General features: G+C 35.9%; 1 protein-coding gene across 8 annotated transcripts in view; it reads left to right on the top strand.

Moving 5' to 3' along the window:
• Positions 1-27,692, top strand: part of ATP8A2 (ATPase phospholipid transporting 8A2) — a 761,757-nt gene that overhangs the window by 182,387 nt on the left and 551,678 nt on the right. For all 8 annotated transcript variants that reach the window (XM_072611751.1, XM_072611756.1, XM_072611754.1 and 5 more), the window contains exons 3-10: positions 10,643-10,742; positions 12,429-12,527; positions 13,803-13,848; positions 14,952-14,992; positions 16,469-16,542; positions 19,406-19,475; positions 21,050-21,177; positions 23,693-23,804. In XM_072611751.1, coding sequence (XP_072467852.1) covers positions 10,643-10,742; positions 12,429-12,527; positions 13,803-13,848; positions 14,952-14,992; positions 16,469-16,542; positions 19,406-19,475; positions 21,050-21,177; positions 23,693-23,804 — 670 coding nt within the window. The remainder of the gene's footprint in view (positions 1-10,642; positions 10,743-12,428; positions 12,528-13,802; positions 13,849-14,951; positions 14,993-16,468; positions 16,543-19,405; positions 19,476-21,049; positions 21,178-23,692; positions 23,805-27,692) is intronic.

Here is a 27,692-nt window from a genome sequence, read left to right as displayed (position 1 = left end):
TATGCCCCATAAGCCCACTTTTCCAAATGCAAATGTTCTTTTGCATGTATTTCAATACATCTTTTACTAAGGAGTTATCTGATGGGTTAGGCTTCCATTTAGTTCCAACAACACTATAAAGAAAAATAATTTTGAAAAATTTTGGAGTCATAAACTCACAAGTCCAGAATAATGAAGATGACATATACCCCCTCACCTCCTATGGGATAGATGGTGCTGAAAATGGAAAATAAAAGGCCTCATTTCTAAAACATATAGAGAACTGAGTCAAATGTACAAAAATACAAATCGTTCCCTAATTGATAAAGGGTCAAAGGATACGAACAGGAAGTTTTCAGAGGAACAGATTAAAGATATCTATAGTTGTATGAAAAAATGCTCTAAATCACTATTGATTTGAGAGATGCAAATCAAAGCAACTCTGAGATACCACATCACACCTATCAGACTGGCTAATATAACAGAACAGGAAGATGATAAATGTTGGAGAAGATGTGGGAGAGTTGGAACACTAATTCATTGTTGGTGGCGCTATGAGCTGATCTGGAGAGCAATTTGGAACTATGCCCAAAGGGCTAAAAAAATGTGCATACTCTTTGATCCAGCAATACCACTTCTAGGACTGTATCCCCAAAAGATCATAAAAATGAGAAAGAGTCCCACATGTACAAAAATATTTATAGCATCCCTCTTTGTGGTGGCGAAAAACTGGAAATCAAGGGAATACCCATCAACTGGGGAATGACTGAATAAATTATGGTATATGAATGTAATGGAGTACTATTGTGCCATAAGAAATGATGAACAAGAAGACTTCAGAGAGGCCTGGAAAGATCTGAGGCTGAGCGAAAGGAGCAGAACCAGGAGAACTTTACACAGTAACAAGCACAGTGTGCAAGGACTTTTTCTGGTAGACTTAGAACTTCATTGCAATTGAAGGGACTTAAAAGATACCCAATGGTCTTTTAAGGCAAAATGCCTTCCACATCCAGAGAAAGAACTATGCAATTCAATCGCAGATTGTAGCAGATAATTTTCTTTTGTATTGCGTTTTGGTTTGTTATATGATTTCTCCCATTCATTTTTAATTCTTCTATACAACATGACTATGGTGAAAATGTATTTAATAGGAGTATATGTGTAGAATCTATATAAAATGGTGTGCCGTCTTGGGGAGGGAGTGTGGAGGTGGGGGAGAGAGGGAGGGGGTGGGAGGGAAAGAAAAATCTAGATTGTTATGGTAGTGATTGGGGAACACTGAAAATAACTAAATAAATAAATGCAAATACTCAAAAAAAAATCCAGGTAGATTTAAATGTATTTTCCTTCTAAATACCAAATCCTCTCTGTGACTGCTTCTTTTAACTATAATTTACTTTGCATGTGGCAGGTGCTTAATAAATACTTATGTAATTGAATAAAAAAACGAAAATGGAGAATAAGACATTCATTTTTAGATGCTGCCAAGGTCATTTTGTTGGATCTTGCATATTTTATGAGGATTTTCATTTTCTTTCTTTTTTAATTATTCATCCAGGCTTGGGGGCAGGAGACATTAAAAAGATCGTAGACTGAGACCTAGGACTTAGAATCCATCTAGTCCAACCTCCTCACTTTTATGAAACTTCATTCTTCTGAGTTTCTAAGGTTTCATTGCCCTGTCACGATCTTAGGAACGTCTTTCTCAGTAGCTTATGTTGAACAGTAGATGTTTGCTCCCATGGGTACAATTGTGAAAAATGTCACAGGCTACAAATAGCTTACTTTGTACCAATGCAGAAACCATGTGTTCATTTCCTGCTGGCATAAATCCTATTGATGCTTCTCTTCCAGTGAGTCGTAGAAGTGTTTACATACCTGTAACCTCAACACAGTCTTGGAGTTGGACGGGACCTCAGAGGCAACCTTGTCTAACCTGGATCTGAGTAACAGGTGATCCTCTAGGCTTTGCCTGAGAGACCTTTCCTTCTTCCAAGGTAGCCTGGTGCACTTTAGGATCATTTTAAGCCCTTATTTTTCATGCATGCTGACAAACATCCACACAAAATGGTGAGGAAAAAAGAGAAGACTACATAAAGAAGAAAAATCACGAGACCAATTTGAAAATGAACCTTTTTTTTTTTTTTTTTTTAGGAATGTGGGCATTGGTGTTTATACTCCTTACTTAGCTATAGGATAGATATGCATGAACACACACATGCACACATGCTGTCTCTCAGGATCACAGGTCCTGGACTGAAATAAATCCCATTTTTGTTTATATTGCTGTGAAAGTGGTCCATGATTCTGGGTTATATACTTAAAGATCTTTCAGATGACTTGCATTAGCATTAGATGTATCATTGCTATTGTTAAGAGTGGAGAAGCTTGGTATGTGTGCAATATAAAATATGTGTACATTATATATTTATATGAATGTATGCTTACTCATATGCACTTTGGGGCAGCTAGGTGACAAAGTGAATAGAGCACTGGGCCTGGATCAGGAAGACTCAAATCCCACCTTAGATACTTCCTATCTGTGTTTCCCTGGACAAGTCACTTAACCCTGTTTGCCTCAATTTCTTTGTCTGTAAAATGAGCTCAAAAAGGAAATGACAAACCACTTGAGTATCTTTGCAAAGGAAACCCCAAATGGGATCACAAAGAGTTATGAAGAGTTAGACATGACTGAAACATCTGAATAACAGATTATACATATGAATATATACATATGAAGTTAAAGAAAACACTTTTAACACTGTTTAGGATTTATTCTTTGTGTTTCTTATATTTTTTTATTTATTTTCTATATATTTGGATACCTTGTATACTTTTAGATATATATGTATTGTTTCCCCACATAGAAAAGAAGCTCCTCGAGGAAAGGGACCTTTTCACATGTGTCCTTGTGTCCTACACAACATCTTTCACAGTGCACTGCATTTTAATATTGCTTAATAAATGTTTATTGATTGATTTATTCCTGACTTACACAAGGTTGGGAGCAACTTTGCACAAAGGTATAAATTAGGAGCTTTTTCTGATAATGGCATAGAAGGGATCTCAGAGACCGTCTCGATCAATCCCTTTGCTTTACAGATGAGGACATGAAGGGAGATAACTGACTTTTCAAGGTCTCATAGATAGTATGCAGCAAAGGTGAGATTTGAGCCCAGGTACTCTAACTTTAGAGCCAGTGTACTTTTCACTACACCAGCACAACCTCCTAGATCCCCACTTAAATCCTTTTATTAGATCAGAGAGTGATCTTAGAGTCTTTCTTCTTACGAATAAGAAGTGAATTTGGGGAGTAAGTTGTATTGTGAGTGTGGTTGCTAAGTTGTTGTGGTAGTTTTTTCCCTTGTGACTAACTTCCTGGGTGTGACAGCTGTTTTTGGACACTTGACATTATATGTGGCTTGATAAGCTTCTCTTGGTTATATTTGGGTTATGTTTCTACTGTGATTTCCTTGCAGTATTGTTGTGAAATATCATTTTTCCCTCCTTATTTTTACAAAATCAATTCCAAATCGGGATTTAAAATGATCCAGAAGATGTTTTAATAAAGTCTGGTGATAAAATTATGGAAGAAATTCAGAATAACAGATTTCTTAAGTCAAAGTAGCTCATTTTTATTTTCTGGATTTTAAAAAATAATTTCATTTTCTAATTCAGAGGATTTTTAACATCTACAGAAGTAAAGTAAATGTGTGTGTGTGCGCATGCACACACACACACACACACACACACAAATGAGCTTTTCTTTAACTCTAGATTCAGATGCTTTTTTTCTCATGATGAATTTTAAGTATCACCTATTCTAGTTCCTGAAAAATCTGTTGGTTTCTCCCTTTTCTACCTTGATCCTCCATCAATCCAGGCTTCTTTTGAAGATAGACTAATCACTGTAGTCTCTGCCTTTTTTTTTTCCTGCTAGAGAAGTGTCTTTCCTGACTTGTTCCCTACAACCAGCGATACCATCAGTCCCTTTCATTTATGGCATAGGTATGTTTGTGGTAGCTGCATGGTATGTTCTATTGCTAATGTTTAATTGGACAATTATGTTTTTAAGTTGGCTACTAAGAAATTCAACAGGTTACTAGGTTTCCAGGTATTTTATAAATCTTATTGTTGAATGAAGAAAATATCTAACATGTATATCTTCATTTTAAGATATTTAATAGTCCATTAAAACATCATTTGCATTTAAATATATTTTTTGTTTACTTTTAAGCATGTGAGTCCTATTACATTTTAAAAGTTTTCATTTCAGTCTGATAGGACCATGGACAGCTCCTACACTCTACTATGTTATTTGTAAATTTATTTCCCAGCTAATTGGAAGTGCACAAATTTAATTTTTAAATAAAGGCTAAAAGTGGTGAGGTGTATGATGAAAATCACTACGGTGTTTAGATTTGATACTGCTTCCAGGTTATCCTGTATATCTTGATTTTATGTTTCTGTGGAATTATTGAGCTCATGAAATTGTTAGTACTTAGTTTCCCTTATACTCTTCCCCTCCTCTCCCCTCAAGGACAATAATGGGAATATGGCAAATAATGTGGATTGAAAGGACCTTTATTCAAATCTCAACTCCACCATTTGCCATCTGTGTAGTCATGGAAAAGTTGCTTGATTGCCTGGTTCTCAGTTTCCTCATCTGTAGTATGAGGGTTAGAGTAGATGATGGCCAAGGATCTTATGAACTTTTGCCAACTGTTGACATCATACTTTTGTCTCAGTCTCACCTGAAGAGCTAAAAGTTGAATTTCAGATAATGAGGGTTTTAGATAGCAGAGATCACTGCCAGTGCATACAGTTTACACGTCATGCTTGTTCATTCAGAGTAGTTGATAGGAAATCTATCTATTTTTCAGAATTCTCACACACATTTAGAAACTGGTTACAAACATTGCACATGGGTGTGTGTGTGTGTGTGTGTGTGTGTGTGTGTGTGTGTGTGTGTGTGTGTGTGTGTGTGTGACAGACATTTGCTTTGTTTTAAAGTTCCCATACTTAGAGTTTTGTACTCTGGGATCAAAATGTTTTCTTGCGCGTCTCTTATTTTCCGAGGTTCACACTACAACACATTATGATATTTCTGCTGACAACCATTTCATGTTTAAAAACAATGAACTCTGAATTATTAGTCACAATAAATGAGATCCTTTTTCTTAAGGAATTTAAAATTAGAAGAGATCCCCAATAGACTCTAGTTTTTAATAGGAATCATGAACAGTGCCTAATTTGCTAATAGTTTGTTTTAAAAATTCATTTTTAATCACTATCTAGGCCTTATTTTTACTAAAGAGCTACACAATGGTATAAAAAAGAATTTTGTGAGTGATATGGGATAAACTTTTTGATTTGTGGCATTTTTTTAATGGGGGAATGTATTTTAAATATAATCTTGCATTCTATGGCTCCCAAAATATAGAGCAACATGTGATATAATAGGGAGAAAATTTTTTCTGGATTGATTAGTGTAGAGTTGACCTCTGGCTAAAACTTTAAAAGATTGAGTTTGGCTTTGTAACCCTATTTTCTCTTGCCCTTCTGTCCTATCTCTTGATTCCTATTGTGAGCTCTGTACTATTGCCCCTTTACTTTGAATAGTAGGATTCAGTAGATCCTGTCCAACTTTCCTAAAGTTATTTAACCTCTTAAGTGACTCTTTTCCCTACCCATTCCCTCAGTATATCAGAAACTTCTTTGGACTATTGATTCATAAACATTAGAAAAATTGAGCTAATTCACAATAAGATAAAGTTACACACACACACACACACACACACACACACACACACACACACACACACACACACAGAATAGTGCCCTTAATCCTCCTGGAGGAATTACATTTTAAAAGAGGTCATTTGTTGAAAAGTTATCTGGTAGAATTTCAGGAAGTAAAAAAAATGTGAAGTGGCATATTTCAGGAATCATGGGAAAAATGATGACTGCTTAGGGGAAATTACCATGTAGGCAGGCTATCTCAGACAGATTGCCAACCCAGTGGCCACTTTGCTGTTCCTGATTTTCACACTTTCTTTGCTTTCTCTGCTTGTGAATCTAAACTCCAAAGGAACCTAATAGTTTCAAGTCTTTTTGTATAATTAATTGATATGTTGTTTGTCTTCTCAGTGAGCAGGGGAAGGGTGGGAGGAAGAGAATTTGGAACTCAGAATTTAAAAAGAAAAGTGATAAAAATAAATGATAAATTAAAATGAATTTAAAAAAGAGTAGTTAATATAGACAGATGTGAGTTTTAACTGATCACTTTTCCTATGCTCACCTTCTGATAGAGATATGTTGGCAGACCAGTGAAATAGCTAATAATTTTGACTTCTAGTAGGCCTAGCTTTGCCATTACATTATTTTTGTGATCATCAGGCAAATTTCTCCCCTGAGCTTCATGATTGGTAAAGTGATAGGATTGGACTTGATGATTCCTAAAGTCACTTAGGTCTGTAGTTCTGTGCATATGAATCTGTAGTTAGTAGGAGGAACTAAATGGAGAAAATTGATCAAAGGGCTTGAATAATTGAGAGTGGTAGTAATGCTTATTTTCAGAGATGAGCATTTCACAATATAATTTGGGAAGAACTGTTGGCAAAACATTGGTAGAATCATTGTCAAGTATTAGGGGATAACCTAATTTCCTTTAAATTGGAGGCTCTGAGTGTTGGCTGTTAGTGGAGTTGTTGGAGAGGTGTGTGTGTGTATGTGTGTGTGTGTGTGTGTGTGTGTGTGTGTGTGTGTGTGTGTGTGTGTGTCCATTTGCTAGTGACAAAAAGGCCAGTGGGAGACTGGCTTTTGGAGATGGTTTAGAGGGATGCTGGGAATAGATTAATTAGACTGATATAGAGACATCAGTGGTCTCTTAGTGAGTTAGCACTCTTTTCTTGTTCACAACTTACAGAAACTCAGTTTACTTGACTGTATTGATTGTTGATAATTGAGTGTGAAGGGAGAGAATATTTTTCAGTGCTTAGATTAAGTAGAAGGGAGTTAAAAATTATTTAGAGTATGGACAATTAGTTTTTTAAGAGAAGAGGATCCAGAAATATTTATTAAGTGCCTACTATTTGTCAGCCATTTTACTAGGGCTCTAAAGACAAAAATGAGAGTCTGCCCTTGGAGCTTATTTTTTTGTTGATGAAGACATAGAGGTCATTTAATCCATCCCCCTCATTTTAAATAGGAAGAAATGTGGCCCTGGGAAGTTCAGTGACTTGCCTGGAGTCACATAGCAAATAGCAGAGCAGGAATTCAAACACGGATGTCTGGTATTCTTTGTACTGTTCTACATTAACATGGGGAAGCTAGGTGGCACCATAGTGCACAGAGCACTGGGCCTAGGGTCAAGAAGACTCATCTTCCTGAGTTCAGATCTGGCCTCAGGCACTTACCAGCTGCATGACCCTGGGCAGCTCACTTCATCCTGCTTGCCTCCGTTTCCTCATCTACAGAATGAGCTGGAGAAGGAAATGGCAAACCACTCCAGTAGCAAGAAAACCCCAAATGGGGTCACAAAGAGTCAGACAGGACTGAAATGATTGAACAACAACAGACAACACTACCATGGATTTCCAACAGACAGGAATAGTGCAAGTATTTTCCTCAATAGGGATAAATGAGATAGTTCCCACCTTTTTTTTTTTTCTCCCTACCCCAACTTTTCAAGTAGAACTGTGAAGCCTGTAGGTTTTTAAAGCCTATGTTACTGTCCTGCTGAAGCAGGAAATGCCCCCCCCCCAAAATCCAAGGAAGAACCTAGGAAACTCTGGGCTGGGAATACCTGAGTTCAAATCCCTGCCTTAGACATCTATTAGTTGTGTCACCCTGGGCAAGTCACTTAAACTCTCTCTGCCTCAGTTTCTCCATCTATAAAACAAGGGTAGTAATAGTACTTATCTTACATAGTATGTATAAGGATTAAATGGGATAACATGCATAAAATTCTTTGTAGCCTTAAATCGCTGTATACATGATAGCTAGTATTCATTATTTTTATAACTATTTTGAAGAAATGGATCTCCTTAAATTAAAAAGACAGCAGAAAAGGTATTTCTGAAAATCACTTTCTAGTGTGATTTATCTTTTCTCTAAGTGTTTTTGAGCTTTTTGTTTGCTGTTTTAACTAATAATTTTTTTAAATGATTGGTGCTACAAATAACATACAATCCCCAAAGAATGAATGATGTGTCATCTCACCTTGTTTTATCATTAGTTCCATTATCCTCTAAGCTCTAATGGAAGGATGCTCTGTATATGTTTGTGATATTGTAGAAATAAAGGCCTTGAGTTTTTCCATGAGTCTTTAATGAATTATCAACATGGGGAAATTAGTAATATATATACATTTATAAATGCACATTTTATCCGTGCTCTTTGGGGAATAATTTCCAAAAATGGATTTTCCAAATAACTAAAACTTACTAGTTTGAATAAGAAAATAATTTCATTTTAACTATTTCTTTTGTTGTCAGAATTCTTTCTAAAATATTTCCATGCCTTATTAAGCAGAGCATTTGAATATGATTTTACTTTTTCTTACCTTATGGTAATTAGAAAGCAATTGTTCTACTGGACTGTAGTACAGTTTTGCATATTTGGACTCCAGACAGCTGTGTTTTTTCAGTCTGCTTTTCTTTTTCTTTTTTTTCCTCATGTATCACCTCATATTGCTATTAGTGTCTGTTTTTTAGCAAACCTCCTTCTTGACATGTCTTTTCCCAGCTCTTTTTGTACACCATCTCCTAACCAACCTCAATCCCATTTTAAAAATTTGATGCTTCTAGTTGGCTGTCAGCTTATAAACCAAATAACTGAACTTCTAGGATAACCCTTAAAATAAAAGGATATGTGCTTCAGAATTATAGACTGGGACATATCTTTTGGATGTTAAGAAACTGTTTTTGCTCTTTGTCTGGTTTTTGGCTGTATTCTGGAGAGTTGTTATGAGAAGACAAGTGAAGAATTTATTAATCACTTGTTATGTTTGACCCTTTGCTGAACTCTAGGGATACAAAGAAAAGCAAGTCTCTGATTTCAAGGAGTACACATTCTGGTGGTATTACTATATTAGAAAAATCAGTGGGACAAACTAAAAGGGAACTTTGGGAAACTCAAAAGAAATTGTACCAAACCAACAAGTTAATGAACAATCATAAGTATACCCATAATAATGTCTTAATCAGTGAGTGGTTTGGTTTTTTTCCCCTACTCATAACATGATAAAACCTGATCTCAGCCCATTGCCCAAGATGCAGTTGTATATTTAGTGATAGATGTGAGTTAGTACTTGAGTCCTGCATTTAAGGTATTTTCCAGAGCTATGTTGCTTACTGAATGTGTGTAAGTGTGGTTTCTGTGACATGCATTGCCTCTTTGTAAGAGTGAAGTGTTTTCTAGGAATCAATTAATGATGTTAGATAGGGTATGACTGTAATTGTGTGGTTCAAATTGCTAGTTAGGAATAATTGTACTGATGAAGTCAGCTTGTGCAGAACAGATTGGAATGGGATGTTTTTGTACCATATTTTATTTGTACCTTGTCTTAATGCACTACATGGAAAAGTGGCAGAATTTGGATGTAGGCGTATTTTCTTGCTCATCTTCTCCTTTGGCAGGACTTGTTAGTCTTTTTGAATGAAAAGAAATTATTTTCTTTTGAGAGTCTTTTAGCAACTCTACTGTCAGGAATACTTTGTTTCTGAAATTAGAACACTAAATATGTGAGAGGGGGAAAGTGAAGGACATGCATGTGTGTATGTAGTATGTACACATATGTACATATAATACACATTTATGAAATAATGATGTATCAAATCCCATAATACCTTTTCCAGGTTTGTGGAGAAAAGAAAAAAGTGATTTGAAAAGATCATTCATAACATCTCTTAGTTTCTGATAATAAAACAAATTATTTTACATTAATTGATAAGCTTGTGTTATCTTTTTATCCAGAGCATGATTCATAGACTGTAGGTTTGTAATAAACAGTAATACCCTGCCAAATGTTGAATGCAATTTCTGCCTATTTTGTACCTGATGTTAATGATAAATACTGTGCTCTTTGCTGCTTGGTTTCAATTCATGCAATCTTAAGTTCTAAGTTGTAACCTTTTCTTTTGTGTCCCTTACTTGTAAGAAATCAGCTCAGCAACAATGAGTCAATACAAAGTCAGAATAGAAATTCTGAATAGCGATAGGTTCTTTTTCTAGACAGATGATCTACAGAAGATTCGGGCCTGACTGCTTTTAGTTGCTGTTGATCATTTTTTAAGAGAACCAATGATGTCACAATGTTGGGGTAAAATAGTGGATGATGGGTTATATCTTGACTGGCATGTGAATTGGATTTAAGTGAGGCAGGGTTATGCAAAGTTGTCAGCCTCACTCTGTCTTCCAGCATCAAAGTCCAGTGGCAGGACAAAAGTCAGGATGACCTGGGAGTATGTGACCAAGCTGTAAGCTTGTGCCTGCTGCAGCCGCCTTTAATTATTTAAAGCCACCGTTCTTTAATTATGTTGGCTTTTTCAAAAGCTACCTTTGGATTTTTAACAAAACTATATTTTTAAAAGATGTTTGCCTTCTTCTTCCCCCACATTAGTAGTGTTATTAATGAATGATGTTATTGTTTTACCTACAGCACAGCAAAGTACAGCGTGGTTACATTTCTACCTCGATTCTTGTATGAGCAGATTAGAAGAGCTGCCAATGCCTTCTTCCTCTTCATTGCCTTATTGCAGGTAATTTTTTTTGTTTGTTTTTGTTTTGTTATTTTGGGTGCAGATACAGCTGTGTCCTTGGAAACAATAATAAACAGCTAAAACCCTGATTTTGTAAGATATTTTAGTTTGAAAAATTTTTATTTCAAATTGAGTTTAGTAAGGAAAATCCTAGTTAATAAAAAAAAAAGTCACATTGACACTGTATGTATGATTATTGGAGCCCAGTAATTGGATTTTTGATCTATTCTATGCGTAACCAGAAGTTCATTAAAACTGTGTTAGGTCACAGATGTCCTAATGAAGTATAAATGAGTCTTTAAATTACTGGGATCTTGATTAGAAGGAAAGCTCAGTTGACTGAGTTCCAATGATGATCTGAGAGACTTTTTTCATTGAACTGATTTAGCCATCATTGACCCTTCTCTGGACAGTTCCTTTCTCTCCACTAGGTCTTTTAAGTGAACTCCAGTATTAAAAGGATATGATGTCCACATGATGGTCAATATTGTTTTTGGATGGATAGTACTTTAGCATTTAATCTCATTTTCAGAGCCATAGTATTGAAGATGCTGGGAGAATGGAATCAAGGGTATAACTTTCTTGCAAACACAAGAGGGGCTGAGACTTTGAGTATTGCCGCCCCTCTGGTTTCTGCAGTTATGGCAGATAATCTTTTCAGGTATTTCTAGAGCCAGGTGCGTGATTGCTTTATTCTCTTTTGAAACACAATTCTTTCCCCTTTTTATGTAGCACAGCAAGTTCAGTAAAGTAGTATATTAAAGAATTAAATGTCAGGAAGCACATTTAAAGTGCTCTATTGTTTTTTCAAGTTGTTTCACATAGATTTGAAATAGCAGTGAAATGGGAAAAATGGATTCTTTTTACACTAAGGAAATCTTGAATAGCCCATAGCATGTTCATTTTGTGAAGTCAGGACAATCCATGCCCTTCCTTTTTGCTCATCATTATACTAGGTGTTCAGACAACAATCACCACCACAAGAATCCTTGCCTTCTCAAGGAATTTTCATTGCCTAACTGTGGAGAAAAGATTTTAAAATGCAGCAGTTCAAGGCTATGTATGATATTGTATCAGAAGGATAGGTACTTAAGTACTATTGAGTCATAAAAAACAATGTGGGTCAGGAACTGGGATAGGCCTTAGAGCTGAATCTTGAAGGAATCGACAGGATTTGAAGAAGTGGTATAGTACCCTAAGCATGAGAAGCAGCATGAACAAAAGCTTAGAGAAAAGAAGCATAGCTAACAGGGAGAGTATGTTAGGGTTAGAGCAGTGTATCCAATAATGGAGAGAAGGTTTGTACAGGGAGAACAGACCCCAAGTGTGAATAGACTCTAAACTTGACTGTTTTGAAGAATAAACATTCTGAAGCATTTTTAAGAGAGAGGAGAGTTTCTGTAAACTTCTCTTAGTGAGTATGAAATATTTGAAATTAAAAATTAAACAAAACCTGAAGCCTTTGAAAGGCTTTGGAAAGTGGTTGTTGGTAATTGTCTCCCTCTACAACCCTGCAATAGTATAGTGGTTTTTGGAGTGTTCCAGGAAGCGGGGCTTGACCCACTAACAACAAAACCCTTCTGTACAAGTTGTCATTTCCTTGGCATGCTGTATGCCCAGTGTGTTAGGGATTTAAACCAATATCTTGGTATCTGTATTAATCTTGCATTTCTTACTATTTTGCAGCAAATTCCAGATGTTTCTCCAACAGGAAGATATACTACCCTGGTGCCATTGATATTTATCCTAACAGTTGCAGGCATCAAAGAGATTATAGAAGATTATGTAAGTTAGCTTTTGATCACAGAAAGAAGCATGTTTTCAGATCACTGAATTGGCTGTAGTAAGACCTTTAGAATACTTGATATATTTTTTAAGACTATGTATGAAATTGTTTGGAATTAATATAGTTATGTTTGCAGCTGATAAAATTAAATATCTGATAGCTAAAGAAATTGAAATATATAACATTTTTATATATATAGAAAAGCATTTGAACTAAATCACCTTCCGCAGAAGAAATTGTGTGACAGCGTAGGAGATAATACGTACATGTGAGAACCTTAAAACCCATGAAAAGGAACAGATAAATGAATACCAACTAAGTACGTATGAGAGTGGAGGTTACAACTTTAATCTTAGTTCACTTGTTCCTTGCCACTAGCTTTGTGAATAGGAAATACCCAATATGATTATTTCATTTTTCTCCCATATTTTGCTTGCTTTCCTTTGTGCCTGGTATCATTTTGTAAGGCCCTATTTTCCCTTCTTTTACCTTGTTTTCTACTAGGAGCCTGATTCTTGCTTTTCACATACCTCATTTTTATATATGTGTATTATCAGATGTTATCCACATTTTTTTTCCTTATGGACAAGTTTTATTACAACAGGGGTATATTTTTGACCACATTCACAAAAATTGGAAAAGAAAGCCCGTTGTCATTTAGAATCCTGGCTACTTACTGTATCACACAATTCTCACATTTTGTAGTATTTACTGCTTCTAATTTAGGTCAGTACTTCAAGAATTCATGATTTATCCATGCTGATATTCTTTTATAGACGTAGAACATTTTCGTGCCTTAGTAAATCATTTAATGACATCATGGGGGTAAAAAAAAATCATCTAGTAGCAAACAGGTCTGACCTCCTGGTGAACAGGGAAGAGTTCTGAATTTGTAGTTTGAGAATCAGAGTATGAATCCTGGCTCTGATATTTATTACTTATGTATCCTTGACAAGTCATTTTTAATGTCTCTTTGCTTCATATTCCTCATCTGTGAGATGGGGAGGAGGGAGGTGAACTTAATGACTTCTAAAATCCGTTGTGACTTTATATATAGGGTTGTAAACTCTCTGATGAACCTCTTAGAACTTAAGCAAAACTGGACCTCTGGTGGACACAGATCAGTGTTGGGCCTGTATTCCAAGTTTTTTCAGTTTGGTAGAACTGAATTCCAGAGCTTCTACTGGAATAGCTTGTAAAAATTATTCAGTACATTTATATTTTAGAATTTAGCATATTTTTGATATATTTTTCTTTGGATTATTCTATAACAGAAACGTCACAAAGCTGACAACACAGTTAACCGAAAGAAAACAATAGGTAAGCTAACTTTTCTGCTCTAAAATTCCCAGTAGGAATATTCATATACAAAATTACCAGAAGGATTTAAGAAATGAATTATTGGCTGATATTTTGGTATTTTATAGTAGGGAAAAAACTGGCATATGTTTGATAAGATAAAAGAATGTAATTGAAAACAAAGGGGTAGCTAGGTGGTGTAGTGGCAAGAGTCCTGAGCCTTGAGTCAGGAAGATTCATCTCCTTGAGTTCAAATCTGGTCTCAGATACTTACTAGCTGTGTGACTCTGGGCAAGTCACTTAACCCTGTTTGCACCAGTTTCGTCATCTATAAGCTGGAGAAGGAAATGGCAAACCCACTCCGTTATCTTTGCCAAGAAAACTCCAAATGGGGTCACAGAGAGTTGGACATGACTGAAACAATTAATAATAAAAAACAAATAAAAATATAATTATGCTAATTATTCTGTTCTTTTAGTATTTGATTTATTCTTATTAGAATAATAGGATAGTGAAAAAGCAAGGAGGAGTACAATTTTCAGGAAGTAGTTTAAAAAGCAAAAATACCAGATGCCTGCCGTATCTTTATTGTCTTTAAAATGTGCCCTCACCTATCCTGTAGTTTGAAATGTGTTTCTTGTTATTCTCAGGATATTAGCCTGGTTTTCCACTCTATGTGTTTTTCTGTCTGAATTTTTTTTCTTTTTAAGGCTGAAAGTGAAGAATATAGGTTTTCCATGCCTCTGTAGGACCACTGCTTTTTTTCCCCCTCAATTTGGATGTAATATTTTTGTCATGTTTCTAAGTGTATAATCTGGTCTTTGAGCCATGTGAGCAACTTCATATTTAGATACCAAGTAAAAAGGTTCTGTCTTTGTTTCTCCCTTCTTCTTTTCCTTACCTGTTCACTAAATCCCTAGAGAATAAATTTGATTTCTTCTAAATGTATACAAAGTTCTCTTAATTCTTTCTTTTATTTCTAAATGATACACAGAAGGTTAAAATACTCCAAAGATAATTAATTAAACATGAATTTAATTAGTTTTTGAAGAAATGCTCATTGTTTACTTGGAGCATTACCATCCATATTATGGAAAATTAATAGAAAACTATTTTCTTTTCAGTGTTAAGAAATGGTATGTGGCAGAACATTACTTGGAAAGAGGTAAACACTAATTTAAAGATGATGTAGCAATTATTGTTTGGGGATTGTTCATTTTCGGCAAGGATTGTTCATTGCAAAACAAAAGTTTATTGTCTTAAATGTTGATAATATCTGTGATCATTAGCTGTACTCATGCTTTGAATTACCAATGGAAATGGGAGGAAAAAATAGATTGAATATATATACCATTTTCTAGAATATTCTATGATAACATGGAATAATGTAGCATACTATGTACTTGAACGTAGATCAGAACAGAGCTTTCTGTGTGAGCAACTTCATATTTAGATACCAAGTAAAAAGATTCTCTTTCTTTCTCCCTTCTTCTCTTCCTTACCTATTCACCAAAACCTTCAAGAATAAATTTGATCTCTTCTAAATGTATACACAGTCCTCCTAATTCTTTCTTTTATTTCTAAATGACTTTTTAACCTCAGTTTTTTGGGATAATGTAAACACTGAACATGAAAAAAACAGGTTGGAAGTTATCTATTTTCTGACCCAAGGCAGGACTAAGTCTGAAAAGATTGCTGTCATTCATCATCTTAAGAAGTTTAGAGAAAGTCTCTTGGCAACTAGATTGAAGGGTTACAGTAATGTTTTGGGGGTTTTTTTTGTCTGTCAGGATTATTACTAAAGAGGGACAATGCGGTGCCTAAGGTCTACTTTGTAACCCATTTGTCTACCTATAGAACTTATTGTTTAGCTGAACCTCCTTTTCTTTTGTAGCAAAAATTTTTAAATGTGGTGCTTAGCTCACTTTCAAAAGGAAAAAGTTATCAAGGATGATTAAAATAATTTTATAGCTTTTAAATAAATATACCTTCAAAACACATTTCTGTCATGAATTAGAGAACTAACTACGCTCTCTGATCAAGATGTAATAACTGCAAAATATTAAAAATATTCATCCCCTCCTCCATTTGCATCTCTATAAGAACAACTTGGAATTTTAGGGAATGTCTCCCTCACCCCAAACATTTAAAAAAATGTCTCATGTAGGAGACTGACTACGATGTTAGATACTACAGTGCTTTTGGTTACTCAGTTCTAACAGATTTGTTTCTTGGCAGTGCACAAACATATTCAAAAGTTGGCCAGTGTCATTTGGTGGGATCATTAATATATTATAATGAAGCTTCACTGTGGCATCAGTTGGCTAGCTGCCTATTTATAATTTTCTCTGTGCATCTGGTTGCCCTGTCATGCTGTAATGCCTTTTTAAACCTAGTTTTACAAAATGATTGTAGGTAGCATTTGCCTTGATTGCTATATCAAAATTTTGGCTGAGTGTCCATAAAACCTACCTCTGCAGGAGGTAAAGGTCCCTGCTTGCGAACATAGAAATGCCTCTAATTTAAGTCTTTGCCATCTCTTCAAAAGCTTTTTGGAGGTGATTTTGTGTCATTTTTTGGTACAATTAACCTCTTTTTTTTCTTTTTTCATCCTGTTGCATCTCTGCTCCTCATTAAATAGGTGGCTGTTGGAGATGTTGTGAAGGTCACCAACGGCCAATATCTTCCAGCAGACTTGATCCTTATCTCTTCCAGGTCAGTGTGAAATGACATTTTTATGCTCAATTAAAATTTCAGAAGATCTTGAAAGTTAAACTTAAATGCATAATATCACTCACTACTTTCCTCTGTCTTCATTTTGTGACTTTTCTTTCACTCTCCTTCTACCTGGATCTCATAGCTACACCACCTATTTTTTTGTTCTTTCTTTCTTTGATTTTGGTTTATCTCCATTGTGTCATCTTATTTCCTTAATTTTCATAGTACACTTTAACTGTGTTTGAAAGTATTATGGATAGAGTGCAGATGAGAATTCTTAAACTGAATCATGGAGAGAGGTGAAGTTGACTTGCTTAAAGTTATACAGCAAGTTAGTGACAAAGCTAGGACCTTCAGGATGTAGGTCTCTTCCTGTCCCACTTGGGAAAGAATGCATGCATTAGAGCTAACTTCATTGTGTTTTGGGGGATTTTGATTTTACTCTGTTCCAGACAAAAGGATCTCTTCCCTATATGCCCAGATAATCTGAGGTGCTGAAAATTTTGGATCAGTACGGGGCTGTATCTCTCCAGAGGCCCAAGCTTTTGCCAGCATGAGAACAACTCTAGCTGTTCATCCCTTTGTTCCTCTATAACTTCTAGTCAGTCTTGACGTAAACAAGGGCTTATCTATCTACAAATGATAGAATTTGAATCTTTCTTTAGGGAAAAACCCCACTAAAGTATCCCTCAGCATGCTCAAAACTTTTCTCACCAATTGAACTAGGGTCTAATCCACTGGACCTAGTGAGTAGATTCATATGGTTAAATGCCCTAATCCAAGTTAGTTTCATCCTGAGTCCTATCTGGGGTTTAGACATGGCCTCATGGAGATAGGATTCCATCATTAGCCGTATGCTTTTTGCCCTTCCAAAGTGTCACAGGGGATGCCTTTGATCATCTTAGGCTCTACCCCTCTTGCTGGGGAAGGGTCAATGACAACTGTTCATCCCCCATATGAATCAGTATACAATAAAGATTGGTTGAGAAGTAGTGTCCCAGCTTATGATTTCCAAGAATCTATGGAAGGGTCAGGAAAAATGTGTTCCCCAATCTCTTGGAATGGGAATACCTCTGGGATGACTTCAAGACTAATCCCTTCCCCAACCAAACACAACAGTATGAAGGGGAGAGGGTGGGGCCGTCTCCTACCAGTAATAATTTTGAAGAAATAGCTACTTCCTAGTTTGGGGAGAAATACAAAGGGACATCTAGGGCATATGGCATATACATTACTCTACTTACAGTCTGACGATTAAGAGAGCTATTTTTGTATTCTGATAACAAAATTCATATAAGAGTGATTATATAAAAATAATAATAGATACCACCTGTATTCCCATTTAGGTTGAAAATCAGATATGTCTCAGAGACATTGCAAAAAAGATTGAGAGGCACTACTTTATTGGAAAGCATGTCAGAGACCTTAAGAAGTGTGGTAGATAGATCACTTCAGTCTCTCTGTACCTTAGTTTCTTCATCTCTAAAATAATAATACTGTTGGCCTTATGTACCTCAGAGGTGGTTTTTAGGACAAAATTAGGAAATAGGTATAAAAGCACTTTGAAAGTAAAATTAGCAGTAATAAATAGTACAGTGATGGTGATTTGGGCTTGTCCAGCACTGTGCACAATGGTTACTGTGTGAGGGACAAGTTTTAAAGTATTTTTCTTGTTATCTGAGCATGCTAATTTCTTAAACACTAGGCCCCTGCAAGGTCCTTTTTGTGGTTCTCTTTGAAGTCATCAGGGGCCAATGCCTGCATCCTGTAGGGTGACTTCTCAAGTGTCATTATCAGAGTAAAAGACTGAGGTTTGTAACTGAGTCTTATGATTTCAGGAAACGAGTTATGTGATTTCTGTTTACAGGAGAGAAAGTCTCAGTGTTGTAAAATGGCTTTTAACAAATAAAAAAAGAAGATCTTAGAAGAGCTTTTTTTTTTTTTTTTGAAGTAATCTTGATTAGTTGTGAAGGATGAAAAGAACAGTGCTTGTGTTCTCTTGAGAGGCATTTTGGAATAAAAAAGCATCAAGAATAAAGTTAAAAAAAACAACTGGGGAACGATAAGACTCGATTATTGAATGTTAGAGAGTTTGTGATTTTTGTCTGTCATTGTGAACCATGGCTACTTAGTTTCTTCTTCTTACCTTATTCCTTATGATTAAGTCCTCCTCCCCTCTCTCACAATATTAATTCTTTCCTGGAGACAGGTTATTCAGAAAGGAGCCCACGACATCAACATTGGTGTCCCATTGTCTTGTTGTAATAGTGTAGAACAGCATTGGCAGCTGTTCCTAATGATGCAGATCATAAGTTTAATAAAGACTATTATTACTACTTAAGATTTATTCTTTCTTGAATATGGGTTCTTCCTGTGTTTGTATGCTGTAATGTCTTATCTTTGGACCTAGGAATCAAGGAGAAAAGTAAGATTTTTAAGGTCTTATAGATTGAAATGGGGAAAGAAATATCATACTAGAAAAAAGTTAAGTGAGTGTGATGGTGGGCTGACCCAATTTTGAGTAGTTTTTTGACTGTATGCCTGCAAAATTGTGAAGTGAGTAGTTGCTCTGAAAGATGAATTGGCAGAAAAAAAAGACTTTGTTTTGAGTTCCTTACAATTAAATATATATGTATACACCCACATACACATAGATGTTTTGTGGGCTGCAAATTAAAATGGTTTGGCAAGGGATATTTTATAATATGATGATAACTCTTGAATGTTGGTAGATATTGAGTGTGAAGAAAATTTACACATGGATATTTCCATACAGATGTGTTAGTAGTTGTAGTTTTGGAAGAGTATATAGATTATATGGAGATATTTATTTGATATTGATTTTCTTTGCTTTTTTTAGTGAACCTCAGGCAATGTGCTACGTTGAAACATCTAATCTGGATGGGGAGACCAATCTTAAAGTTCGACAGGTAAAGTCACTTTTTAAGTTTTAGTATTCTCTTTGAGTCCACATGTTCAGATCCAATATGCAGGTGAACTACTTAGCTTTGAAAAGTCTGAAACTCTTCCAGACTGTGTCCTGACCCTACTCAGACATTTTGAAAAAATACATACTTTAGATAACATAGGGAATTGGGTGAGGGTGTGGTTGTGAACATGGAGTTGTGAACTGATCCAACCATTCTGGAGAGCAGTTTGGAACTATGCCGAAAGGACTATAAAACTGTTCTTACCCTCTGATCCAGCAATACCACTTCTAGGACTGTATCCCAAAGAGATCATAAAATGGGGAAAGGACCCACATGTACAAGAATATTTTTAGCAACTCTTTTTGTGGTGGCCAAGAACTGGAAATCGAGGGGATGCCCATTAATTGGGGAATGACTGAATAAGTAGTTGTATATGAATGTAATGGAATACTATTGCACTATAAGAAGTGATGAACAGGCAGACTTCTGAAAAACTGGAAAGACTTATATGAACCATTGCTAACTGAAATGAGCAGAACCAGGAGAACCTTATACACAGCAACAGTCACAGTGTGTGATGACTGACTTTGATAGACTTAGCCCTTCTCAGCAATGCAATGACCTAAAACAATTCCAAGGGGACTCATGATGGAAAATGCCATCCACATGTAGAGAAAGAACTATGGAGTCTGAATGCAAAGAGAAACAAACTACTTTCTTTTTTTGCTTTGTTTTTTTTTTTATTCTCATGGTTTCTCCTATTCTTTCTAATTCTTCTATACAACATGACTAATGGGAAAATATGTTTAACAAGAATGTATATGTAGAGCCTATATCAGATTGCATGCCGTCTTGGGGAGGGGAAGGGAGAGAGGGGGAGAGAATTTAAAACTTATGGAAGTGAATGTTGAGAACTAAAAATAAATTAAAAAAAAAAGACATTCACCACAGCTGCTAAAGGGGAAAACAAAATACAACTCATAAGTAATTGTCCTATTAAGTATTAGTTAGCAGTTCTCTCTGCTTTTTAAGCATATATACACAGACACTTTTCTGGGTGTTCTTCCTGGGTCCTTGTCTGGGAACTTGTCTGGAAGCTGTGGCAATATGGCAGATCAGTGAGGAGATCCACAGGAGGAAGATAATGGGCTCCAAGGGGCTTCATCTCCTCTGTTTTCTTAGTCTGTGGTTCTAAAGAGAGAATTGAGGTGATGAAATAGAAGAGGATTTTCTGTGATTTTTTTTCAAAGGTATTCCTAGTCATACTCTCTTAACTATACAGAGAACAGGAAAGAGGATTGTAGAAGAGATTACAAATTTCTGTAATTTTCTAAGTTAAAAAAGATAGCAACAAGATTTATTTAAAAAGATAGTAACAAGATTTACCCATTCGGTAACAGAAATATGTGTGTATGTGTTTGTATATGTTTATCTTGGTGTGTAAAAAAGTGCTAAAATCATATGCTTATGCTTTTGCTTGTTGATCTTTTTTAATGTGAATTAGAAATGCTCTGATTTGCTAGATTCATTGACTTTTGATTTTGATTCATTATCTTTTTGGTTCTGATTTCCAGAGTTTGATTCAGACAGCTAAACTGACTTCAAGGGAACAGTTGATAAAAGTATCTGGAAGAATAGAATGTGAAGGTCCAAACCGCCATCTTTATGACTTTTCTGGAAACTTGTATTTAGATGGTAACAGGTATCACTTTTTCTTCTTTAGGAGTTTTTCCCTTTATGCATGGTGGTAATCCTGGATCTTAGAGCAGGGGGCAAAAATTGTTTTGGCTAGTGTAGTTGTTACAGATGGCTTTTGTCTATAAACCTCATAATCAAAAACAACTATAAAATTTAAGAATTTATTCAGCATAATATTATTTGAGAAAATATTAGTGTAGCATGATTCTAAAAAGGGTAGAATTACTACCACTTCTAAAACATGTATTTTGAGGGAATTCTTCTTGATAGGGAATATGCTAATTTTTTAATGTAAGTTTAAAATGCTGCCTTGCCTTTAAAAAATAACTTGTACCCTTCCTCCCCAGAATAGTAGGGTCAGAAAACATAAGCCCAAACATTTGTCATTTTGCTTAGTTGGTCAACAAACATTTATTAAGTGCTTAGTATATTTCAGACGCAATGCACTGATTATAGTATACAAAGAAAGGCAAGAAACACAGTCTGTCCTCAAGGAGCTTACATTCAAATAAGGGAGACATGGAATATTGTACATAGAAGATATGCACAATGTCAATGGGAGGTAATCTTAGAGAGAAGGTAGGAACAGTGGGAATGATCCTGTGAAAAGTGGTATTTGAGCTGAGTCCTGAAGAAAGGGCAGCCAGGAACTGGAGATGAAGAAGGAAAGCATTCTAGATGGGAGGAAAAGCTAGTGAAAAGGCAAGGCATCAGCAGAGGGTGGGAACTGTAAGAAGAAGCAGTAAGGAGACCAGTGGTGATGGATTGAAGAATGTATGGAAGGGAATGAAGTGTAAGAAAAGAGGTAGGAAAAGGGGCCAGGTTTGGAAAGATTTTAAAAGCCAAACAGAGGATTTTATATTTGTTCATCGTATAAGTAATAGGGAGTCACACCCCTCTAGGGTGAGGGAAGTGACATAATCAAACCTTTGCTTTAGCAAAAACACTTTAAAAGTGGGGTTTAAAAATGGGGGTTGGCCTGGAGTGAGGAGAGACTTGGGACAGGGAGACATAGCAGAAGGCTTTTGAAGTATCAGGTGTAAAGTGATGAGGGTATACACTAAAATAGTGGCTGTATTGAGTAGATAGAAGGGCATGTATGCAAAATTCATGTGAGAATGATTATTTTAAAAATAACAATAGAGATATTATGAAAGTGAAAAGGATGAACTTGGCAGATTGGATTGTGGGATGAATACAAGTGAAAAGATAACAATGAGGATGTGAGCCTAGGTGATGGGGAGGATGGTGGTACCCTTGACTGAAAATAGGGAAGTTTGGAAGACAGGAGGTTGGGTGGTGGAGAATGGGCTCTGTTGACTGACTGAGAAAATATTAGTGTATCTTGAGTCTAGTTGATACATACATAGGTTATATATATATGGCTACACATTATTTTCCATGTAGTAAGTGCCAACTTTTAAATGAAGAGGACAAATAAATCTTTGAAAATCAAGTAAAATGTTAGCTTTAATGCCAAAGGAGTAATGGAACAGTTAGTGTGGATATTTTGTACAGTGGAAGAAGTTAATTAGGAACTATTCATCATAGGAAGTAGAGGAAAGCACTGGGACAGAGAAATGGTTATGATACAAGCATTTCTTGGTATTCTTGGAAAATTATAGTTTTGAAGGCATATAGGAACAAATTAGATGGTTAGTGAAGTGGCTAGTTAGTACTGACAGAATTTCTTTTTCAAAGCAGTGATTTGTTAATTAACAGTAAAATTTTAGATTAAGGAATGGGAGACAATTTGTTTTTTCCTTTTAGTACTCTTTGTCTGCATTGTGTTTTCATTGTTGTGTTTTGGTGGCATTTCCATCGTTTGTTTAAGGATGGTGTTTGGTGTCTGGTGCTCTTGTCTTCTCTCCTCTGCCTTGCCTGTTCATGTATCTGCTGCGTATGCCTTCTGTGGGACCACCTTTTATATTGTTCAGCTGAACCAGTGCTGTAAAGGAGGCAGCTAGGAGAAGCAACACTAATGTTAACTTGAGGGGCTGAAATTGTCTTCTTTTGGGTAACTCGACTTGCTGTATAGCAAGATAAATATATAAATATAGATAAATTAGGAATGGGGTTGTTATGTGGCTCCTTTGTCACCCTTGCAATGTTATTATACATTTTCTGAAATGGGAAGTTATTCCTAAATGAACAAAAAAAGGTCTTACTTATTGACTTAGCAATGACACTTTTAGTATGGATTGCAGCACAGCCTCTACTAAGAAGCATCCTTCCTTCCCAAATTCATAGATTCATAAGAATTCACCACTACTATAATGAAAGTTGATGATTTAAAAAATTAACTTTATTTTTTCATTTTTTTAAGAATAAGGAATCTTGGCAAAAAGCTATCTAAAGGGAAGTTTTGTTTTTTCTATGAAATGGTTAAACTAGACTCAAAAAAATATTGATGTGTATTTATTCAAGGAGAAAATTTATACCATCATATTGTGAAAACAGTGGAAAACACTTTTGCCAATATGTCATTAAATATAAATTTTATTTTTTCTTATTTTTAGTTCAGTTTCTATTGGGCCTGACCAGATCTTACTAAGAGGTGCCCAGCTTAGAAATACTCAGTGGGTCTTTGGCATAGTTGTATACACTGGACACGACACCAAGCTCATGCAGGTAAAGCCTTTCTGTGGCAGTATGCTGCTGTTCTTTGTCATTGTTTCCTTTTTCTCTCTGTCTGTCCACGAGGGGAAGAGGCAAGTATAGAATCTAGATGATGCCTGTTTAGCTACCTGTAGTTAACCTTTCCATCCCTCTTTTGTGGGTACATAAAATTCGTTCTCTTTGGTCTTTTACTGTTAAAAAAGAACAAAAAGGATTTCACATGAAATATAATTGCCCTCCATATTCTGAGCTTTGGGACAAAGGGTAGTGATTGATATCAACTCCCTTTTTGTCTCTTCCCATCCTCACCCATTTGTTTGAGTTTTAGAATAAATGCACATTTTGAAAGACATTTTAATTATTGTTTAGTGAGCAGCTTTCATTACATGTCAAAAAGAAAACATCAGAAGCCTTCCCTTAATAAACTCTTCAGTCTGTCTTAACTTAAATTGGTCTTGGTTTTTTTAGTGTGTGTAGACATTTATGGTTCACTTTTGCCAGGGGACTTTCTGAATTCTAATTGAATCAGTACCTTTCACTGTTCTTCAGAGCTGCTCCCTTTTGAGAATACTCGAAGGCCCTCTTTCCTTGGAGAGAGACTCTGCCCTCTCCAAGATATTTCTGTCCTTTTCTCTGGCACAATATTTTTTTATTACGCTTGAGAAATTCATAGCAATTTTAAAATAAAGATATATTTTGCTCAATAGTCTTAATCTTATGGAAATGTATCAGCCATTCTCTACTTTTTATACAGTACTTAAATTGACAGGATCAGAGTAGGTTGTTTATGCATAAAAGACGATAGATTGAAAGCTGGAAGAGACTTTAATTGTTACGTTGAGCAATCTTCACCTTCTTCAAATGAGGAAACTGAGGCCCAGAGAGGTCTAGTGGATTGTCTAAAGTCACACAAAATTTGAATCTGGGCCCTTTGACTTCAAATCAAACACTCGTTTCACAATGCCACACCACTTCCTTAGGTCCTGAGGGGTCACTTTGTGTTTTCCATCAAACCATGAATATTTTGGCTTAATCTTTCTTGAGTGCTCTTTGTAGCTGCAGTGGAATGTTAATCAAGGAGCACTCACTCAGCCAGTTAGAATGGAGGGGTGATAAACTATAATCTTGGTCTGATTTAGCCTTCACTATTTTGTTTTAGTTTTTCCATATTAAGCACTTAAATGCTTGTTGATTGATGACTGATTGAATAGAGTTTGGGTAGGACAGCCAGGTTTGAAGTTTCATATTCAAGTGATTATGACTTGATCATTCTTCTGAACTCAAACTGAACCATTGTCAAACTAAGTTAGCAACAGCTTATATTTATGGAGTTCCCTAAACATTTTCATCTTGGAATTTTTGTATTGTAGAACTAAGTGGCTATCCCCTAAAGGATCCTACTTCTCCTTGCAGCACCTCCAATCTACCTTAGCCTTATGAGGTCTCCTTATCTCTTAGATGTGCATTCTGCCAGCATCTTATGAAATTTGGCCGCCACCGTTTTCTTTAGACTTCCTGGGTTGTCTGCCAATGCAGGTTTTTGAAGAAGGCTGTAGATTTTCTTTGTTTTCCTTTTTTCCTCTCTATTCCATACTAAGAGGCCACCAACATCTCAGGTTGCCCTCAAGTTTTTGAAACATTTACTACAAGGCATTATGAGTCAACATGTACCTACTCAACTTACACCCATGAGTTCTATTTCTATGAGTTACAAGGATTCTTAGGGCAAAATCTTAGTCCATGGTGCTTACCTGATCTTAGTTCCTTCTTGTTTATTTTTTTGCCTGGTCTTTCCCTTGATATTAATTAATTCAGTCAGTTGATCAAAAAGTCAGTGCTTACTAGTGTCATGTGCTGTGTGTTTTACTGGAGAAATAAATAATAAATGAAACAAACCCTGATCACAAGGAACATAGATTCTAATGGGAGACAAGAGCACTTAACTACATATCACATAAATATAGACAGAATAAAATAAATACAAAGTAGATACATACAAGATATTTTTGGGATGTGGGAGTGCAGTAGCACTTGGGAGAATCAGGAAAGACTTCTTGTAGGAGGTGGTAATTGAACTACTTCTGGAAGTGAGGAGGGGGAGGGAGCACATTCCAGGCATGTGGGGTGGGGAGAAACAGCCAGTGAAAAAGCATGAAATTTTCGTTCTGTGATTTGGCTACCCATGGTTGCTCCATGTCTGTCCTCAACTATGCTTATTGTTGCATTTGCATCCATCCTTTAACTCTTCCTTTCCCTCAGTCACTGTCCAACTTAGTCATTTTCCAGATTCTTCACTCTGACACCTGCCTACCATATTTTGGGAAAGTTTCCTTCCGTTAATTCCTAGGAGAGATTTTTCCATCCCTGAACCCTCAAAGCCATCTGTCCTTCCGTTTTTTCCCCTTTCTCTATGTTCTGGTTGTCAGAACGTTGTTTATTCTTATTTTACCATCTCATGGTTAGTCAACCTGAAGCATCATTCTCTGATCTGGTCTTTCTTGGCTGGCTTAGTTAGTGATGTTTAAATTGTCTTTTCTACTTCTATGACACAAGAACTTTGGATTCTGTGACCCAGACCCACAGACCTTTCTGAGCCTGGGGTACAGTGCCAACTTACCTCTTTGATTTTCTGACTCCCAAACCAAAATTGATCTCTAGTTTTAAACTTCTTGAGGTGAGGCTCTAGTTGAGTAGTGTCAAACTCAAATAGAAATGGAAACTATGTAAGGATCCCTCTGGGTCACATATTGACTTAGAAAACTGTTTGTTAACATCATTTATTTATTTTGTAAAATGTTTTCCAATTACATTTTATTATGATTCAAGCCACCCTGAAGAGTGTTGGGATCAGCATGCATCCCAAGGGCTACATGCTAGACATCTCTACTCTAGTTCATCCTTTGTTGGTTCATCTGAAATTATAGGCACAGCCTAGGACCAATGTTTATTGGATACCTTTGCTTATCCTCGTGTAGGAGAACCTATCATCCCCTGACCTCAGATTGTAGCTCACTAGCTCAGATTTGGGCCCCTCCCCTCTTGGAGTAAATTATAAAGAATTTGTGTCAGTCATTGAAAACTGCATGAGTTAGAGCAATATTTGCTGTGTTCTCCATGTTCTTCTAACTCCAATAATTGGACAAGGTTTGATGCTATTAAAAAATGCCCACAAGCTACTGATGCAGCAATATGTAGGTAATTTTGTAGGCAACAGCTTGCACTTCTGTAGCAATAAATGAAAAAAAAAACTAGCTTAAGTATTTTACATTTAATCTAATCTAATTATCTGCCCTATTGTACATAGTTCAGTAATAAAGGATATACATTTTGTTATGTATTGTTTTGGGGTCTATTTGTATAGCTTTTTGCAAGGCCGTTGCTGGTTTTCATGGTTTCAGACTATAATTGTGGAAAATCCCCAAAACATCTGTACACAGAATTCTCTGTGTCTTAAGAGCAAAAAAGACAAGAAATAGAGTTCATTAAAGAAAGATAAAGGATCACACTTATTAGCTAAAGGCCATCCTGCTTATGAAATAATATTTATAGTAAGTACTTATGCTACTTGACCACAGAGGCACTATGACTGCTTTGGGATGCTTATTTTATATTCCTTTTGCCTTTATGCTGCTGGCTCCCTGCCCTCCTAGAACTTCTCTTGTGGCATGTTAAGCCTAGACTTTTTCTTTAGACTGAACTTTCTTTTAATTGAGTTAGTAGGTAGACTGAGTTAATAAGATTATTTTTTCTTAAAGCAGTCCTCTAAATTCTTTATAATGTCTGATGGACCTTCGTTCTTATAACTGTACAGATTCTGCAAATATCATCCAGTTCTGTGGGTATAGAATACTTAACCTCTTTTCTTTGGAAGAAAGTTCCCTAAAATTAGAACTCAATTAC

This window comes from Notamacropus eugenii, chromosome 5, assembly GCF_028372415.1.
Source record: "Notamacropus eugenii isolate mMacEug1 chromosome 5, mMacEug1.pri_v2, whole genome shotgun sequence".
In the NCBI taxonomy this organism is placed as follows: Eukaryota; Metazoa; Chordata; class Mammalia; order Diprotodontia; family Macropodidae; genus Notamacropus; species Notamacropus eugenii.
This window is presented reverse-complemented; position numbering and strand designations above follow the sequence as displayed.